Below are 21591 nucleotides of genomic sequence, written 5' to 3' on the forward strand. Positions count from 1 at the left end.
TGCTATGTTGTTCCGCCTGTTCGCAATGCGCACAACGGTGAAATGGCACGAAGGGTTGCCCCATGGGTTTTAATCATCGCTGCTAGGCGGCGTGACATATACAAGCAAACTGCATTGTCGTGTGCTTATGTACTGGTAGATCAGCTTGCCACATCTGTTGGCACAAAAGCTGTTAATGCAGGGCTGTACCTTTTCAGTTTATAAATCCTTACATTCTCAAGAGATCCTGAAACTACTGGCAGCACTCGTGGGACGTTAAGACTCGTAATGTGCTGCACGTAATTAAATTACCCAACAAGTGGTCAAAATGTTGAATTATATCTTGATGGTCTTGAAAAGACTACGAATTATAGTGACAGATTCAAGAATCCCTTTCGTAATCTGAGTCATTATTTATAATCTAAATTGAATTTTAAAGTCGTAAAAACCTCTGTCACACAGCCTCGCAGAAAATTCTTGAGGCTGGATTATGGAGTCGTTGACATTGCTGTATGTAATCTACGCTGTCATGTGCACTATGCTTAATGCCTAAAGTTACAGCATGTGTAATAGACCTGTGCGAATATTCAAACATTCTGAATATTTGAGCATATACAGTTGAGCCCATATATAACGGCCCCACTTAAAACAAACTTTCGCATAAAAAGAACAATATCCGCGTGACTGTGAAAGTATAAGTGGTTCAATGGCACAAAATCGCACCTACAACGAACGTCTCCGAGCGCAGCTGATTGGTTACAGTGAACGGAGTCGGCGCTCTGCCAACTTCCCTAGAAAGCACTTTAGACCACTGATCAGGCATCGGCAAGCTGCCCATGCCCATACATTCTTATTGTTAAACGCCGCCCCTGCCTCCGTGACCCTATAGTTGCCACTGTCCCCAACCCATGGAGCAAGGAAAGCTGTTTCCTTCCTCCATGCTCCGACTGCTTTTTGTTACGCACCCCTCCGTCCTTTGTCCCCCCCCGCTACTCTGACCACCCCACATCGCCAGACGAGGTCCGTGTTTTCACACTGCTACCGATCTTTCGAAGACCGGTCGGCCATCTACCCTGTTTTTGATCACTGGTACTGTCGTTGGCATCGCCGGCCTGGAGGGACCAGACCATTTGCCAACATCGTCGGCCACCGCCTGTATCCGATAGTCTGCGTCTAATGCACGCGCGTACGTTACTCAACCAACTCTGATAATTTGCGATTCATTTCCTGCTTAGGACTTGTTCTCGCTCACTTCGCACTCAGCTCAGCATGCCTTCCGCACGCGTGCGGAAGCGTGAAAACGGCTGTTAATTTGCACGGAACGAATCGCGAAATGTCGAAGTTCGTGAGGTCACGAAAACCTGCCGGTGCAACAAAACGATTTGTTCACCACGGCCGCCAATTCTTCAAACACCGCCACGTGCATCGATCCAGGTGTCCATGCTTTGACTTCTTTGAAAGAGTGCCGCGCGCAGGCACTCTTTCCAAGTTTTTGTATGCGCGAGTTTCGCGGACCTTTCAAGCAAGCTACCCGACCTGCCTCCTTCTCGTGTGTTTTGGTTTTCAAGGTCCCCTTCTCGCCGCATCCTCTCCTCTCTTTATCGCAACACCTTGCCCTTCTCTCGCAAGTCTGCTCTCCTCTCTTGATCACAACCCCTTCGCCCGTCTACACCGCTCTGCGACGCCCGCCACGCTGGTGCGAATTAGTTTTGTTTTCTGACTGGAAACGGGCCCAGAGCTGTTCCATGCGTTCTAACACCTACCCAGGAGAAATCTACACTACCGTCAAGAATAAATGAATTTATTACCCTCACAGTGATTCATCTTTTTTTTTTTTTCAAGTTTAAAAGTTTATGCCAGCTTCTATGCTCTAAGTATCGTAAATTTTAATACATAACATGTCTTGCAGGTTATCACTTGCATTCTATCATAAGTCAAATCCTGCTACTATGAAAAGTTGCTTCTATCTCCTTTCAACCAAAAAGAATGCTATTTTTGCAGGTTAATTAGGTCAGGACAAATATGGCCTTTCTTTTATATGTGATATGTATACACTGCAGTCGACTCCTCTTAAACGGAACTCGAAGGGGATCCATAAAACTGTTCCATTCATCAGAAGTTTCATTTAAAGCAACGTACACTTATTTAGTGAACCAAGACCTTTATTCAAATTGCACAAGCTTCACCTTACTCATGAGGATGAGTAGGAGAAAAAAAAAAAAAGGAGTGAAGAGTGGTGTGTTTAGTAAGCTTGAGTTGTTTTTTCACAAGGTACGCACCCATGCCTGACAAACTAGCTAGAAATTCTGGACAAGCCTCATGCTCAAAATAGCACTGCAAAAGTTCAACAGCCTCTTTAGCTGATCGGTCTGGTGGCACCACTGCACTGGCAGTATTGTCATCACATTCATCACTGAAAGGTTGACCCTCATCTTGCACTTCGGCAATCATTTCCTCGACAGTTTCTTCACGACAGGTACATACATTTTCATTGATTGATTCATAGTCCTGCAGCGTGAAAGGGGCAGAGGGTTCAACCTGACTGAATACTGTCTCAATGTCGGCATCAGCAGGGCTTCCTTCTTCATCAGGTACTGCTTTCTTGCACTTTAAAGCCAGCATGGTGAAAGCATCTGTGTATTGTTGTTGCCTTCACTTGCTCCCAGGCACAAGCCAAAATGTGGATGGCTGCCAATAAATCTATGCTGTAGCATTTCCCGCTGCCTGCTCTACGCAGTATTTGATGGAGCAATTGTCTGCAGTAATGAACTTTAATGTTCTGAATAACTACTTGATCTATTGGCTAGATCACTACCGCTGCATTGGCTGGCAAGAACTCAAGAGTCATGGCTTGGAGTACTTGAACCTGACCGTGGGCTGAGCAATTATCCACGATGAAGACAACCTTCCTGTCTTGTCTCGTAAATCTTGCGTCTTCCTCCCGAAGCCAGTTTTCGAAAATGGCCATGGTCATCCACGCTCTTCCGTTCCCATGGTACGCAACGGGAAAGTGTTGAACGTCTTTGAAACAATGTGGGTGCCTTGATTTTCCTATTACCAACAGCTTCAATTTCTCATCTCCTGTCATGTTTGCACCCACCAGCACAGTGATGCGATCTTTACTGCGCTTTCCTCCACTACAGGCTTCCCCTTTGAAGGTGAGAGTCTTTGATGGAAGCGCCTTATAAAAAAGACCCATCTCGTCGACGGTAAAGACGTCTTGTGGCTCAAAGCTCATCAAAATTTTCTTAAGCTGCCCCTGTTGACAGTTGGTGTAAATAACCCTGTTGACTGCACCACTCTCACCTAAGATTTCATTGAAGACTAGGCCATGGCGTGTTTTGAAGCGGCCGAGTCATCTGTCGCTTCAGACAAAGTTCTTAACACCCATTTGCATAATGATCTCTCGAGCTTTCTGCTCGAGAATCGGTCCCCCTTATAGGCAAATTAGAACTTCGTGCACGCTTGAACCACGGAAAAATAACTTTTTTAGTTGTTCATAAGGTGTCTTCTGCATCCATTTCGATGTAAAAGTCCCATTCTTAACAGTGCCTTCAATCTTTACTCCATCTTTTCAGATCCGCGAAAGCGTCGATTTCGGGATGTATTTTTTCGCCACCTCCATCTTGGGCAGGCCGCTTTGATTGAGCTCCTGAAAAAAGTGCAGCTTTTTTTCAAGCGAGATTGTATGGTGCGGCCGCTTCCTTTCCATCAGGCTGAAACAACACCGTGATCCACCGCATTTCGCCGCAAAAATAGGCCTAACGCACAATACACACGGCCGCAATAAAGATCAACATCCACGCCAGGCATGTTGGACACCCCTCTTCAGGATCTGCGCATGTCAGTGACGTCATGCACCATGGACAGTATAAAAGCACTACCACAGAACTACTTCACCAGTGGGCACGGCGAAACGGCTGCGACCATGCCGCTAACCAAGAAGTTTGTTCTCGCTGTGCAGGTTTTCCTGTTAGCGATCGCCGGCGTACCAACTTCGTGAAACGTGTGCCTTGGACCCAGTGCGACCAACGCAAGCTCAGACACACGGCAGCAATCAAGATCAACATTCACGCCAGGCATGTTGGACACCCCTCTTCAGAATCTGTGCATGTCAGTGACGTCATGCACCATGGACAGTATAAAAGCACTACCACAGAACTACTTCACCAGTGGGCACGGGGAAACGGCTGCGACCATGCCGCTAACCAAGAAGTTTGTTCTCGCTGTGCAGGTTTTCCTGTTAGCGATCGCCGGCGTACTAACTTCGTGCAACGTGTGCCTTGGACCCAGTGCGACCAACGCAAGCTCAGACACACGGCAGCAATCAAGATCAACATTCACGCCAGGCATGTTGGACACCCCTCTTCAGGATCTGCGCAGGTCAGTGACGTCATGCACCATGGACAGTATAAAAGCACTACCACAGAACTACTTCACCAGTGGGCAAGGCGAAACGGCTGCGACCATGCCGCTAACCAAGAAGTTTGTTCTCGCTGTGCAGGTTAGTTGTTCATTCTCTACAATTAGGAGTGGAGATGAGTTGTTTTTTTGGTTTTGCCGTGCCCAGGCGCTTGTTTAAGTATTGCCTATGACTGTTACGTAGCTCTTGGAATTTTGATTTGTGGTGACGATGTTGAAAGCAATCCGGGTCCCTCCACAGCTGACATTTTATAGAATGTACTGATGGGACAGGCCGATATTCACGCCGAGGTTACTGAAATGAAAAATAGGTTTAGCGAGTGTGTACAGCTCATTCGGGATCTTGACTCACGTTTAAAATCACTAGAGCAATATGAAAGAATCAAAGGAAAGCTTGCCGCTAATTACAGCGCTTCAATCATCGTCATTATCCCTTCAAAATTCAGTGACCTTGCAAAGCAGAAAACTTGTTGTCCTTGAAGATCGCAGTCGAAGGTCAAACATAATCGTTTATGGCATTTTGGAAAATAGCGGGGAAAACAAGGCATCATTAAGAAAAAGTGTTGTTGGAGACATTTTTGAGAAAAAACTTGGAGTTAAATGCGAGTCTATAGCCCGTATTCACCGCCTTGGCCGCCGCGCCGGCCGACGCCCATTAATAGCCTATTTTCAAGATTTTAATGAAAAGCAGGCTGTCGTTCAAAATACAAACAAACTTGAAGGGACAAACATTTTCATTCAGAATGGCTACAGTCATGAAACACTGCGCGTGCACAAGCTTCTTTGGGATAGCGCCAAAGTTGACCGAGTGAATAAGAAGCGCGTATCTCTTTTGCATGATAAGTTGAAAATTGATGATACCATCTTTGTATGGGACGATACCAGAAATGAACGTGTAGCACTTTGAAAGCAGCTGGACGCCACTCGTTGACGTACAATGCGTGCAGAGGCAAAATATATAAGGATACTAAATTTTAATGCTCGGAGCCTTGTAAATAAAATTGGCGAACTTGAACTGTTGCTTCTTGAACATGATCCACACATAACAGTAATCACGGAAACCTGGTTAAATGACAACGTTTGTGATTCCGTTTTAATACCGCCAAACTATAGCATTTTTCGTTGTGATCGGCCAAGTAGGGGAGGCGGCGTAGCCATTGTTTTACGGCATCCGATGACAGGTGTTGTTATAAACCAAATCGATGGTCATGAAAGTTTGTTCCTCAGAGTAAACTGCTGGGGCCATGTCTTTATCGTGTGTGCTGTGTATAGGCCTCCATCGGCTTCCCCTGAATACATTTCCAAACTGTGCGATCATATGGCTCAGTTTTCGAACAACAGGGTGATACTCGCTGGTGATATTAATATTCCGTGCATTGATTGACGTGACTCCGTTTCCTTTTTCGACGTGGACATAAACTCTCTTGTGGGTATTATGATTATGTGTGATCTAAAACAAACTGTTACAGAGTACACCAGAGAAGCTGGAAGTGCCCGTTCGGTAATAGATTTAATTTTTATTAGTAATGATATTTCTACATACTCTGTGGATGTGGTTGATGGTGTGTCAGACCACAAGGCGGTGTACCTTTCCTTTCCGCTTGGTGATGCGAAGTTGCACAAAAAAACAAGAAAAAAAGTTAATAAAAGATTTCGCTAAAGCCGATGACCGTGCAATACTTGACTGTTTGTGGGAATTTTGTGATAACATGCCGGGCTGCGTCGCAACACTCTGGCATGCTCTGAAAGAAACTATTCATTATTGCATTGAAAAATTTGTCGCCTCCAAATATGTTCGCACTAACAAAAATAACCCGTGGATGACAAGAGAAATCATTCATTTACACCGTAGGCTAAAACGAGCCAAAAAACATAAAAAACCAGTTAGTGAGATATATAAATTAAAAGTCAGCCTTGCTTCCAAACTCTCCGACGCAAAAACTAGATATTTCACTCATTCATTATCTGAATTTTTGACAGAAAGCCCTGAAAAATTCTGACGATATTTAGAACAAAGGGATGCTATGCCCAGTCAAATAACTGTTGATGGTTCCATTGTAAATGATGCGTCGGTTGTCGCTGATCAGTTTAACAGATACTTCTGCCCCGTATTTTCTGCTCCCCAACATGAATCACCACATGACGACCTTCTTCCTGTAATGTCTTCCGAGTTCATAACTTATGAGGGCATATTTTCTTTGCTGCTTAACCTGAAAAATAAATCTTCAGCTGGTCCAGATAATATCCCTAACACATTCTTGCGTAAATATGCCGAACCCCTTGCGCACATTTTCAAAAGCATTTTTCGCTTCTCCTTCGAAAATTCCTTCATTCCTGATGACTGGCGCATGGCACGTGTAGTACCGGTGTTTAAGAAAGGGGATCGTTTAAACATTGCAAACTACAGGCCTATTTCCTTAACGTGTACGTCATGTAAGCTATTAGAACACATAGTCGCACATTACATCACAACATTCCTTGAAGAAAACCACCTTCTTTCGCCATTACAGCACAGATTATCGACCACAACGCAGCTAGTTACAACAATTCATGAGTTTACGTCGTCGCTGGATATGGGGAATCAAATTGATGCTATTTTTTTAGATTTTAGTAAAGCCTTTGATCTTATCACGCATAGCAATCTCATTTCTAAATTATATATCCTAGGTCTACCTGTTAACCTCATTGACTGGATCCGTTCTTACCTTGACAATCGCAAGCAGTATGTTAAAGTAAATGACTGTATGTCTGGTATTCTACCAGTATCATTCAGAGTTCCTCAAGGTAGTGTTTTGAGACCTATTCTCTTTCTAGTGTATATAAATGACATTGTAAATCAATAGACACATCACAAGTCCACATAAAGCTTTTTGCAGATGACTGCATACTTTATAGAACGATTACTGCTCTGAATGACCAGAAATGCCTGCAATCCAACTTTTGTGCCATTTCTAAGTGGTTTGAAGATTGGTCAATAAAATTAAATAGCGATAAATCAGTTGTCATGCATATAACAAATAAGAAACATCGTTTTAATTATACGTATTCTCTCAACAACTGTCCATTGACTGAGGTTAACGAATATAAATATTTGGGCGTCACAATTACAAGCCACCTAACATGGTCAAGCCACATTAATAAAACATGCTCATCTGCTTCTAGAAAACTCGGTTTTTTGAGACACAAATTAAAAACGATGCCCTCAGAAATCAAAATGTTGGCCTACAATGCTTTTATAAGACCAAAGTTAGATTATGCTAGTGTCGTTTGGGACCCACATATAAAGAAAGATGTTAAGAAGCTTGAGATGGTGCAGCAAAAGGCAGTTCACTTTATCTTTAATGCCTACCACAGAAATGACTCGCCAACAACGATCATGGCCATTAATGATATACCTACTTTACAATACCGAAGAGCTGTTGCCCGGCTGAAATTTCTACACTCACTTTATTTCCGTAAATTTAACATTTGTCCAGAAACTTATATAAGAAATCGAATCTCAAGACAAACTCGACCTACTCACAGCTACACTCTAAACCTTACTTCGCACGTACTAATCTTTTCATGAACTCGTTCTTCCTTCGGACGATCAATGATTGGAACGCGTTACCTTTTGAAGCATTCTGTGATAATGAAAATCCTGACTCTGATAACTATGTATCTTTCCGTTTTTAACCGTACAACTCAAGATCTCGGACTGTCTCACGTTGTATTTGATTTGCATTCTCCGGTTGCAATTTGCAATTTCTTGCTGTTATTTAACTTTGTTCAAATGTTATCCTGTGTTCTACTGCCTTAACATGTTTTTTATTGCTTGAACTTTCTTTTTATTTAAGTTACATTGTGAATCACTTTTTATTATGCCCTCCTGCTAGGTCTTTCGACCGCAGTATTCTGTAAATGAAATAAATAAATTGGTTCCCTCAGCCACAAGGGAAAATGGCTACTGGATTGCCTTGTCTCGATCTCAAGGTGTTGCCGTGGTTGTGAGACTACCGTTGGCATGAGCGAGTCTATGCTGTGTTTAGAATTTGTGCCGTAAAACCGTAGGTGACCAATAAGCACTATTTCGATTAACTGATGAATTTTACTGCGCAACACATGAAAATCCAGCCATATGAGCCCGTTTAGTTCCATTAATGAGGCCCGTTCATGAGGGATTTTCGTTCAAATGAGTATCGTTTATTGAGAGTCCAGTGTATTTGAATTTGATTCAAAATTATTCAACCAAAATTACTATTTTTTTCTAATCAGCTTCAAACCTAAATTTCACTATTCGCACAAGCCAAATATATAGTATTACGATGAATCCCCACTCTATTCTGTGCTGCTTACGAGGTAAAGGAAGTTGCACGCTCAGAAGCAGCACCGCCTTTGCAGCAACTAGGGGAACGTAACGAGCTGCAGTGCATGCGCATTGAGTAAACCGTTGTGCACAAACACGAGCCACGCTCCTACTCACCTTCCACTGTTTGCAGTGTGTGTTTTGTGTTCATAGTTGGTGCAGATAGAAAAATTCTGATTATATGGTTAATGTTTCATGGCGTTTCGCACGTTACCGTGCCATCAGAGACATTCTGATTTGTGAGCTTTTCATTTGTGCTAAAGAAAACAGACACGATGAAGATTGGTTGTCTGTTCCCTCAAGCAGTGCACATTGAGCCGACAGTAAACTAACAAATCGGTACAAAATGATGTCCTATTCTGGAAAGTTGGAATAAGACAGAATAGAGCACAGTTGTAGCGTGCAGATTAAAGTTCTGGCTGGGAGTTACTCACTTATAGTAGATGTGCGACTGAACCATATTGCTGGGTCAAGAGATAGAGCCTTAAAAAAAAGAAAAAGGCAGATTACACCTCTTCAAAGCTTACCGAAACATACTATTCTGATAATCTGGCAATGTTTTTAGGCAGTGACCTATCATTTTAGCATAAATAAGTCGTAACATTTTTAGAAGTCGTCAGAACGTTGCAAGATATTTTAATTTAAATGCACTCATTTCCAGGCCCTTGCTCTTGGAGATACTTGTGAGGCAGTAGTGCCTAGCATTGCTCACGACTCTGCACATATTTCTTCTGTGAAACATTTTTTATCTTCATTGTGCATCTTTCCCATCACATCGGGATTTTAATAATTATGTAATTATGTGTATTTTACACACTCCTAGGACTCAAGATTTTCGGTCCCTATGTATCGCACCATTAGTCACACAGTAAAACATGTCTTGGAACACTTTGGCTACAACTGCTCAGTGCTTCATAAAACCGGATTTGTCACCATCATCATAATCATATTTGGGCCACTATGGCGTTATAAAAGCTCTTGAAATATCGATCAGTATTCTGCTTCTTTTAAATAATTTGTAGTTCATTTCTACTAGTCAAAAATTAATGTGGGCACAATAGACTCACAGACAGATGGACAATGAACTTTAGACACTGTTGAAATATTTGTCTTAACAGCACCAGTCACCCACTTTGCTTTTCTGTCTTTTTTTGCTTCATTATACTTCTTCTTGTGCCAAAAGACTTTTTGTAATTGTAGAAGCCTAACAACTATCACTGATCTATTTTGTTCTGCTCAATGTACTTTTAGTTTGAGGAATGCCAGGTGGTGAAAATAATTTTAGGGAACTCCACTGTAGCTCTGTCACACCCCAAAAGGTAACATGGACGTGGTGCGTCTCAAGGTATACGATTGGTACAGTTTATTTTGAACTTGATAGCTACCAGTCAGCCCAAGTTTATGGTACTCTATATATTTGTAACACATCTAAAGTTAAGCATCGTTTGAAATAGCTGTAGTACATTGGACGTATAGTGCTTGCATCATCTTTACTTTCAGATATGTTGCTATTTATAGTAACTAGTATTTTTGGTTTGTTTTCCGCATCTTTTTTTTTTCTATTATTGATAGCTGTTGCCCATTCACGATGCTTTTCTAGCTTCTGAGCTTTTTATTTTTTGTTATGTTCTCTTGTAAAAATTTAAAAAAATCTTTGTTTTTATCACTGCTCCTGAGCAAATTTATGGCTGGAAGGGTCCAACTTGGGCAAGGTTGTTGTGGCTTTAGATCTTTCAACCCTGACTGTTTGGGTCTGAATAAACTGAAATTGAATGAAAGTTGAATTGCAGTGTGCCCCTGCAATTTGAAAGAGATAAAACTCCTTTGAGTAGTAAGCTGCAAATAGTTGGCAGCTTGCACGCAATACTTTGGAGAGGGTTAGTTTAGATACAATTTTTAAGCATTCTGTGAGTTATTTTTCACTGCACCACAATGAAGTTGTTCTTCAACTGCAGGTAAAGTAGGCACGTTGAAGTCATTGGAGGACAGCCTGAAAGAGAAGGAAGAACAGAGAAAACATCTGGAAGAGGAGGTGCAGCGACAAAAAAAAGAACTGTACAACGCAACATATATTCATGAGAAGAAAGTGGCAGCAGTGAACGAAGTATGTCTTGAGAAGTGTCACGTTGTTGAGGTTTATTACCCGATTCCTTTGATAGAGGGGCAACCTCATAGAACCTCATAGGCATTTTCGTCGACATTGCAGTAATTTCAGTCAGCAACCACTTTGTAGGTTTGAAGTATACAATTGAAAGCAATATTTGATCGCATGAAAATACCTGCATAATTCATTTCTGCAGCATTGCACATTAGCTTCAGTTAGCCATAGTGTGCCAGCATGCTTTGGGATTCATTCAAGGGGTAGGCCAGAATTTTTTAGCTAGCACTTCTTTTTGGCACTTGGGGTACACTCACTGCGGTCTGTACAACGTGTTACTTACAGTATTCTTTAAATGAAATTCAGTCTGCCAAACAGAACCTAGCGCCCCTTAAAGTTCGTGGATTACTGGAATGCTACAGTTAGTGGTTTTGCCATTCGGTGGCTTAAAATGTCACTTATATGCTTCTGACAGCACTGGTGCCTCTTTTGTCTTTTAAGTTATGCTAGCTGAATTTGCATGGCTAGTTTGCATAGTATATTGTAGAAAAAACTCTAGCTTGAAAGATTGGATACCAAAACCAGGAAACGCAGGTTGAAGAAGAGATGAGCTTCGACAATAAGATGTGTCTGCACTATAGAGGCACAAAGGCAAGGGGAGGATCCAACCTTGCATTGTATTGCAAAGATTGTGGATGTCATCTTCCCATAGAAAATACTCAGGTTGTAGGGCATGAATGAACAAAGAGCTTGAGATGCTGAAAACAAGGCTCTTTGAGAGCTGTACACCCTTTATGTGAGTAATTGCGACGCCAGTGGCACTTCTAAAGAGCGAAGTGTTTTAAATGGATAAATGTGAATAGAAAAACTCTTTATTTGCCAAACAGTTTAAGCACAAATCAGGTGCTTTAAACAATTTTCACTTTTGCATATTTAGGTGCGAAATGCCTGGGAGGCACTTCGCACCTCGCATGCAAGTTCTGTGTTAGTCCGAGGGGTTTGAACTTGTGAACTGATCGTTTGTTCCTTTCGCAAATTAGGCCCTCAGTTGGGTTGTGGCTGTGATCAACATTCATGCACATATCCATACCTGCCAAGTCTCCCGGATTGGCCGGGAGACCCCCGGATTAGGACCATGTCGTCTGTTTGTATGGTTGTCATGAAAATTTCCCAGAAATCAAAACTTCTGTGCGTGATCTGGCCGCCTTGACAGAAAAGTGGCTTAATCCGCTCCAGGCTTTTCGAACCTACCCCATTTTGTTATGAATGAGTATAAAAGGCATTCATCTAAATGTACAGTATAATCTCAGTGATGAGAAACCGCAGCAGATAGAAATTCGTGAAACTCCCCAGTGGAATTCCACTATGTCTGTGGGGCCTAAATTCTAATGTTTCGAACGCAATTCCTAATCACGGTGGGTGATACGAACTTTAGTACAGAAATCGTCGAACGAAGGCAAAGAGCAGCGCACTCGAAGCTTCAGAATTACGGGTGCGACCGGCGCACGCACTGTCTTCTACAGTGTGCCTAATTGTCGTTGCCGCAACCGCTGTGGACAAAACCGCAATCGCTCTTGAGGCGATCATGTATGGCGAGAACATAACTGACAGAGCCCCAGAAGTGTGCGTGCGTCCAACACTCAACCAGTCAAAGCAACACTGCTTTCTGCAAACCCTCCGGACAAAACCGCGGCAGATGCGATCATAGATGGCATAAAACGACTGTTTTTTGAAGGGGCGTGCGCAGTGAAGCGCACGGAGCTTGAAAAAAGAACTACCGTTTGCCACAATCCCCGCGCACAACATCGCGGTTGCGGCGACGCGATAGCAATCTACGAGCTCCGAGGGCACGCAGCAGTAAATTAAAGGCTGTAAATACATTTAAAAAAAACCACAGTTTCGCCCCAAGGGCAAAGCATTGAATGCGACAGCAATAACTTGGAGCGTCACACTGAGAACGGCAAGCAGATTAAAACGCGCAGCGTGCTGCTCACGCACAAATGACGCATGAAAACGATACACACAAGACGAGAGCGAACTAACGTTTACTGCTGGACACGTAACGCAGTGTTTCAACAAAAAAAAAAACTATGCACGATACATAATCACAGGTACAGATAAGTACAAACTAACAAGTGTCCCAGTTATACCTCGCTGTGTATGAAAAGCACGTTCTGTTCGCAAATGGGGCCTGCGCTGAAACTGAAGTGACCTTTGTGGGCCCGGAAACTAATGCAATCGTTCTAGTGAAAGCTGAAGGCACACGATTCTCCCAACCAAAGGATAAGCGTGCGCACACAAGCATCTAAACGCCCTTCCCCTATCCGCGGAGCAAAGTACGCATGAGAGAAAAGCTTGCGTCGCCGTATCATGACGAGCTGGGCGCCGAGCATGGTCGGCTTTTTTTTTTTTTTTTTGAGTGTTCATATATATATAGATACGCATACATATACGGTGAATGACGGTGGTGGTGACTATGGCAAAAAACCAGCCTAGACTGTCAATAAAAAAGGAGCCAGCCACGTTTTCGCATTCCTGTCAGAAAATTTTAGTTAAGAGCAAAGCTTTGACCCGTGCTTTTGCGGAAGCCAGCTGCGCCATCTCGTCCGTTCACATGTGTCCCAGTAGGACATACACGAGTTGTTGTGAAGGAAATAAATTTTCCTAGCTGTGTTGATCCTTTGAGACTCTCAAGTTAGTGGGAAACTCTACCCTCGGATGTTCGGCCACTCCAAGCCACTACAAGACCGCAACGCTGATGTTGACACTTACGATTGACACTCCCCCACTCCCTTTTCTTTCTCGCGATGTTTTTTTGTATGTTTATTCTTGTTTCTTTTTTTTGGTTTGTTAATTTACTTTGTGTTAGTTTAGTTTAGTTATTTAGAGTGCTTAGTTTGTTGGGCCGGCATGGGGAATGGCAATGCTGCTTTTGTTTCTGTAGACAACATCCACTTGAAGCAGTCCCACACAAGCAGCAGTGAATAGCAGTGCAGCATGATGAATGCCAGTGCAGTATGTAACCCAACAAGCTATACGTGCCACCCTCGTCTGAGGCCAGGATGGCCTGGAATGATGTGGGCATAAAAAAAAAAAGATCGGTTGCATTCATCACTCCCTGAAAACATACCAAGGACAGCTTGAAGGCTTAGTAAAACAAGCACTCGAATGACATTGTAGGACTGGAGCTTCTTGGCAGTAGATAATACATCGCCAGTAGCTACAAGCACAGATTTAAGAAACCTTGGAAAGTAAGTCTGTATATTGCCCACTCTGCTGCTGCTCTTCTTTCTATTCTTAATATGGGCGCTTACTATGCTCAATATGTCCTCTGCTGTAATGCTAGGTTTGCAAAAAAGTTAGAATTGTTTTTCACCACTTTGCTAAACAAAAAAAAAGCTTCTTTATGCATATTTTAAATGACATTTACTTATCACTCAGTACTATTTAATGTGTGGTATTTTCAGCGCCTTGCCAAGCGGTTATCAACAAGACCTCAATACAGTTTAAACCTTCTTTGAGTGGCTAACTCGTGCAGAACCTGAACTGGCCATATGATGCTCAATGTATTTTTTTGCCACTTGTTCTAACATGTATGCTTGCCTTTTTCTTTCTCATGGCAGGCACTTTCCTTATGTCAGAAAGAGTGCGACAATCTTCGATCGCAAATTAATCAGCTGAGAGATTTACACCAGGTGCGTTATTCTTTTTTTTTAATTACAACATTAGCTTGTCATTGCTTATCTTGACTTTGTCAGGTGTGCAAAGTTCTTCAATTCTTCGAGACAAGAATAATAATAATATTGTTTATTAGAATTCAGATTCTGAAACTGTTGAATAACCTATGTTCGAGTACAAGGGATAGCACCTATTGGAGTCATAAAGGCCAACTTCGTCAATTTTTTACTCTGTCAGGGTAATGGTGCTTTTATGTTCCTGACACACTCTAGTCACGCGCTCAATAGCTGAAATCCTCAACAAGTTTGAAAATAATTTTTAATTAGCAAAAAACCGCAATACTGAAACTGGAACCCAACCGATTATGCTTGTATGTGTGACGTAATCCTTTGCCCGAACCTGCCTGATTACTAGAGACCGGATTATAGGAAAATGCCTATTTTCTTCCTTGTGTTTTTATCGTGCCGTTTTGATATATGAGCATGAATTAGAGGTTAAGAAGGGCTTTTATGGTGTTTTTATAGTTCCTATAAATGCCTATTTTGGGTGTTTGTGCCTAAAAGCCTATAAGTGCCTATAAATGCCTATTTTCCAAATGAGTGTGTATATGAGCGCTGTTCAAGCCCAAATTTTGTTTTCGAGCGTGGTGTGAAACCATAATTCATATAAAAAAGGCAGATTTGATATTTCTAAACACTATAAGGCTCAACAAAGACAAAGCTGACATGCTGCGAGTGATTGGAAGAGGAGCATAAGGAATGCAAAAGACACTATTTCAGCAGCCCTAAGTGGAAGCCTCAGCGTCTGCAGGGGAAGCAGGAGAGAGAAATAAAGATGGGGTAAGAAAATAAAAGTGACGTCTATAGCCGAGGACGTGGCGACCACCTTCTACAAATAGCTGTCCAGTGCCCTGAAGGAACTGAAGAACCTCCCTGAAAACCTGGGTGTAACGGTGGGAAAGAAAGAGCAGGTTTTTCTTGGCAGCGGCGGGTTGCTGGAGAAGGAATGAAAAACCATGAAGGACCACTCATGGAATGCTCTTGTTGACTCAGTGGTGGCGAAGGTCGCCAAATCGTTATACTTTGTACAGCGAAGCCTGAGACAGGCGCCGCCATGTTTATAATTAACGGTGTACTTAGCATATATTCATCGTATGCTTGAATATGTGTGTTCCGTATGAGATCCCTTGTCATATGTTTTTAAGTGACAAACATTAAAAAATACAGTACACCACTTCAAGGTTTGTCCTGAGCCATTACCCAAAATTAACAGATGTAACAATATAAAAAATTAACTAGGATGGGAATTACTATCGTCGCATTGAATTGAACTGCAGTTAAAGCTCCTATGTCAAGCATTTCATGCTAAACTCTCATTTGAAAATGAATGTACCTAAACAGTCTTCTTCGCTCAATGGTAATTAAGATTTTAGAATGTCATATCAGATATAATTTTTCCAATAATTCGTTTTCGTTAGTTTCATGACAGAATAAAATGGAATGAAATGAAACGCCACAAATCAATCAATTCTTCCCTTTTTTCTTCGGTATCGGGGCTGGAGAATCACATGACGCATACGCACCAAGAACAACATGCGTAAGCATGGTCACGCGCACATGACATGCCCCAGCCTACTCGTGCGCGTACGCCATTGATGTTGTGTCGATTCGGCGCTCGCTGTTGTGTATTACCAGTTTCTGTGGGATGGATCAGTCAGTGTGTGTACTTTAGGAGAGGCTGGCAAGGATCATGTATTGTGACCCTGACACAACACGTCTCTCCACTGAAACTGCGGTCAGAGACGACGCACCAAACACAAGCTAAGCGTTGTCAGGGCTAGCGAAGGCAGGGTGCAGGAACGAGAAAACTAACTCAAGCGAAATGGGGTGGTAGAAGTAGTAGTAGCAGTAGTAGTAGTAGTAGTAGTAGCAGTAGCAGTAGCAGTAGTAGTAGCAGCAGCAGCAGCGGCAGCGGCAGCGTGTGTGGTTTTTTACAACCACGATATGAATATTAGGGACGCCGTAGTGGAAGTTTTTGCAAATTTTGACCAACTGGTGTTATTTAACGTACACTGACATTGCACAGTACACGGGCATCTACTTTTTCGCATCCATCTAGATGTGACCGCCACTGCCACAATCGAACCCGCGGCATTCGGGTCAGCAGCGGAGCACCCTATAGCGACTGGTCCACCGAGGTAGACGCTAAACAAGGTCCAATTAGTGAATAGCATATCGAGGCTATTCAAAACAAAAATAATTAGCTCATATTTCGTTTGCATGTTTAATTATTTTTCTCAGCGTTTATTCATTATACTGATTTTTAAAGGGCAGTGAAAAGACACAGAGATAAGAAAGACATAGAGACAAAGAGTGCTGTTTTTCTTTTCCCTTTATTTGTGCACTTCCCTTTCAAATTGATTGAAGCAGCTAGCCCAAATCAAAGTACTCCTCATATCGAGGCTATTCAAAACAAAAATAATAATCTCATATTTCGTTTGCATGTTTAATTATTTTTCTCAGCGTTTATTCATTATACTGATTTTTAAAGGGCAGTGAAAAGACACAGGGATAAGAAAGACATTGAGACAAAGAGTGCTGTTTTTCTTTTCCCTTTATTTGTGCACTTCCCTTTCAAATTGATTGAAGCAGCTAGCCCAAATCAAAGTACTCCTCATTCATGCTACACAACAGAACACACAAATTGCACATGCCAAGTAGAATAATTTCACGTGCAACACTCTTAATGAGGTACCATTTAAAATGCAGGATATAATCAAGAGAGGGAACATTTTTCATCTGTTTTTGTAGATACAGTTAGCATTCAACGAAGTTCTGATAAAGAGCATGCAGTATGCAATGTTAGCTCACCAATGTCAACGTAAAGGAGTGACATAAAAAACTGTACGTCACTCCCTAGATCTTGGGGTGCACGCCTGTGAGAAGGGCAAGTGGTATTCATTAGAAATTGAGCGTTTTTTTTCCGGCATGTAATTTTGTAAATCTTAACAGGAGTGATCCGAAGTGCCCAGTGCATTATTACGCTTGTCAGCTCGAAATGCTCAAACCTAATGAGGGGCCCTTTAAGGTGTTCACCGATAGGGGAGAAATTGGTCCTACAAAATTACACCTAGCATGCCTCTCTTCTGGGGTATCAGTGGTCTGGTTATTTGCTCCTGTGCTGCCCTTACCAGCCACAATGAAACGAAAAAGACCCATGAGAGTGTAAATTGAATGGTGGACACTTGACGCACAGTCCAAGACAATAAAACGAAAGACCACATACTGCGAATCGCGTGGGAAATGCATGCCTATGTTCAATCGTTGGTATTTTTCTGCTATCTTAAACATCATTTTTTTGCTTCTTGCCGTAGATACAAGTCACCGTCGTAGTTGTTTTGGGATATTTCAATTTTTGTAGAAATTTATTGTGCCTATAATTATGATTTTGAAGGCCTAAAGGGGTGTTTTAGCTGGTTGTCTTTGACGACTAAAACTCACTTTTTTAGTGCCTAAAAATCCGGCCTCTACTGATGCCTTATAATGCCCGCCAGATGGCACTATCTATCCTCACCATTTGCGGTGATCGGTTAAAATGCTTACACTGTTATGGTGAACATATGGCAAATCATGTGCGGCCCAAAATGCAACACCACTTGCCGTGTAACACACCCCCACCAACAAAGAAAAGAGAATCTGACGCTCAACCAAAGAAGTGCTGGCCGAACCCACACAACCCATACCAGACAAGCGGACACTGCAGGGGCACATCAGATCCGTCACTTCTGCCTGGGAAAAATCGATGTCACACACAATGTTGCCATTAATTCTGGCAAGCGAGGTGAACATTTGGAGGCAAGCTATAAAATTCATTTGAAAAGAATCTGCGAAACTCTCAAGCCTGCAATTTGGCATGAATGGCACAAACGTGCCAATGAACGTGCCCAGTGAATTTTATTGAGATCCACCGACCTCGAAAAATTGCCGGAGTTGGCCTTTAAACCCCACATATCCATCAAATCAACGTGGTATGTGAAATGCTAATTATGCAATTTTTTTTTGCAAGCTGCCGAAATTGCATGAGAAATTTCATTTGTAAAATGGTTACGTTGTCATGCTGGTTTCCTTAACTTGTGTTTACTAACAGAGAGCTGCATTTACCATACCCTTACTCAGAATCTTATCAGCCCATTGTTCATGTTGAAAGGAAACAAGCAGCTCAAGGATTTAAGAACAGGAACACTGAGCAAGAGAATGCATGCATACCCATACTTCCCGTCTGTGTTTATGTGTTGACTTTTTGTGCCACATTTCCCTTCACTATATACTTCGGTTAAATATGAATTGCCCTTTGTGGCAGGGGAACTGAATATTCCATCTATTATCCATCTATTTGGATAAAGGTGTCACGGTTTATCTCTTGGGCATTTTTCTATTATGTTTCTTAGTCTTTGTCTGCTCATTCATTGTCAAGCTTTCTCATGTTTCTTTTCCCCTCTGTACTTCTTGCACTGCTTCTGCATATTTACAGGAAGAAGTCAATTCACTCGCATCAAGGATTTCTGAGCTTGTTGCTAAAGGAGAATCAAAAGCAAGTATTCTTACTTTTCTGTTCTCATGTTTCAAAAGTTTTGGCAAGTTTTTGTATGTTCAGTGGCTATACGAACCAGCTTGTCTTGTTATACTCTTCCCACCTGGCATGATTAGCAACATGGTGAGAGACTAGTGACAAGAGTTAAATGTTTTTTTTTTCTCAGAGAGCACTTACAAACTTGCAGTATTTAAAAAAAAAGTCAAACTCTGATGTATAACTTCTGGTGAGAATTGCAAAAGAGTTTGAGCTAATTCTAATGCAGTGTCATAGGTACAAGGTACATTGAATATCAGTATTGTAAATGTAACTACAGTAAAACCTCGTTGATTCAAAGTCACCGGGACTGTGAAAAATTTGCGAACACAGCGGGTTCTCGAATTAATGAAACATACAAAAAGTGGATTGCAAAGAACTTATAATGAACAGTTTACAATAATCTGTAACGTGGCTTTCCTGTAAGCTTTGTTTTCTAACCAAAAACTCTTTTTCACAGACTGCTTTTTTCGCTCATTGTGTTTTTGCCTTACCCCTTTTCCTCATGATCAACGGGTTCTATGTCGTCCACCATGCGAAGGCTGAGGCTAAGTACGAAGCGGGACAACCCCATAGTAGTTGTTGGGTAAAAAGATGTTTTGTTGTACTCGCATGCCTTCACTAGAATTCAGAGAGGTAAAACCACAATGAGTGAGAAAAGCAGTCTGTGAACGAGAGTTTTTGGTTAGAAAACAAACCTTACACAAAAGCCACCTTAGAAATATTTGCAAACTGTCAAATTTGTAATCACGGCTGGTCGTTTACCATGTTGGCTAGTTTCCGGCTCCAAGAGTTATGTTTTCGAGCGGTACTTGGTCTCAAATTTTTTCGCAAACAGAGGAAAATGGTGGGCCTCGCTGCTGCCAGTGCAAGAAAAAAAAAACTGTCTTGTAAATCAGCTAAAACGTGCTCCTGCTGAAAAGATATGCTTCTTTGCAAGACAGTGATGACACGCCGGCAGCATATCGCCTGCTTCTCGAAGCGTCAGCACGTCATGATGCGGCCATTCGCCATTCTTTCTGGTAAAATAAAGAATTCAGTAATGACCAGCATAACGAAATTAGCTATATATGTTTTGGCTGGAAAGCATGATCATTGAAATTTTCTGAGTTTTCAAAGTAGGCATTGCAAACAGGAACTCTGCCAGTAGTACAAGTGCGGGAATTGCTGGGGCAAACCACCACTCGAAGGTTCGCATACATTGCGAATTGTATCAGACTGACCTTTAATAATTTTTTTATTATTACAAGAAGGAATGGGTAAATCATGACGCGCTGACATTGCAAGAGGCATGCGGTGTGCTGCCCACGGGTCACCATTGTGATGCAGGGAAGCACATCTTTTCCACAGGCGCACATGTCGATCACAAGACCACTATTTTTTTTTTCCACTGGTAGAAGCGAGGTTGTGGGGCTTTACCTGTCACTCACTATTATTGCTGCACTGCATTGCCTTGTGGCTCGTAAGGACTGTCATGTTAGTGAAATTGTGGCGAAATCTGGTTCGGGAATAGCCACAGGGCACCCAGAGTTTTCAAATTAATCGGCCTTGTGCCAAAAACCACTTCAAATTATCCACTCAAACTTGCATTGTGAAATACGGGACTGCTGAAGTCCTTCGAATTAAGCATTATTTTGAAATAAGAGTTCGAAATAATGAGGTTTTAGTGTAGTAGTACGCCCCACTACATGACTGTTCCTAATGCTATTTGTGTGCTTCACTGCACTACATACTTGTGTTTCAGTGTTGTTTGATGAAGTAAATAAAGCCCTTGCTTTATGTTTTGATACACGCATAGTACAAATTCAACTTCATGGGCTGTAATTTCCCTCAGATTCAATTCCTTCTTTGATGCGGAAATAGTCCCATTGTGTTGGCACGACTGCTTGTAATGACATGAGAAGTAACTGTGCTTTTATTTGGAGCTTATTTGCACAGTATTAATGTCTAAAGTGGCAATGAATCTTTTCAGTGCATGCATTGTACAATGCTGTATTCCAAATGGGGTTTCTAATGGGCTTTTCTACATCGACAGTAGTCCCTATGCTTGTATTTAGTATATCTGGGCTTGAGGTCAAGAGCATGCCGAAAGTTGTCTGGTCGAGAATAAGCATATCGAAAGAAATTCATACACCAGTCAGATTATTTCAATATGAATATATTATTAAAGTGTCAGATTTTTTATGGGAATAATAAGTTCATGATTAATAAAAGCAACACAGATATTGAACATTTTAAGTGCAGCTCATAAAATCGATTGAGCACTTGGAATACATAGGTGGCAGATTGCCTTTGTTGAGCTCAAAAGTGTGCAGCATTGTTTAGATGAACATTGGCTCGAGATTAAGACAGGAAAAATGATTTTCCTCCTTAGTAATGGCACGGCATTTTTCTCAGTTTGTAGTTGCGCATTTTTCGTCAATGGCATTCAATGTAGCATTTT

General features: G+C 41.9%; 1 protein-coding gene across 6 annotated transcripts in view; it reads left to right on the forward strand.

Annotated features, from left to right (window-relative positions):
- Positions 1-21591, forward strand: part of LOC119160964 (FK506-binding protein 15) — a 290382-nt gene that overhangs the window by 209434 nt on the left and 59357 nt on the right. For all 6 annotated transcript variants that reach the window (XM_075880249.1, XM_037413254.2, XM_037413255.2 and 3 more), the window contains exons 19-21: positions 10702-10850; positions 14468-14539; positions 19053-19112. In XM_075880249.1, the coding sequence (XP_075736364.1) occupies positions 10702-10850; positions 14468-14539; positions 19053-19112 (281 nt within the window). The remainder of the gene's footprint in view (positions 1-10701; positions 10851-14467; positions 14540-19052; positions 19113-21591) is intronic.

Source organism: Rhipicephalus microplus, chromosome X (assembly GCF_043290135.1).
Source record: "Rhipicephalus microplus isolate Deutch F79 chromosome X, USDA_Rmic, whole genome shotgun sequence".
NCBI classification, from domain to species: Eukaryota; Metazoa; Arthropoda; class Arachnida; order Ixodida; family Ixodidae; genus Rhipicephalus; species Rhipicephalus microplus.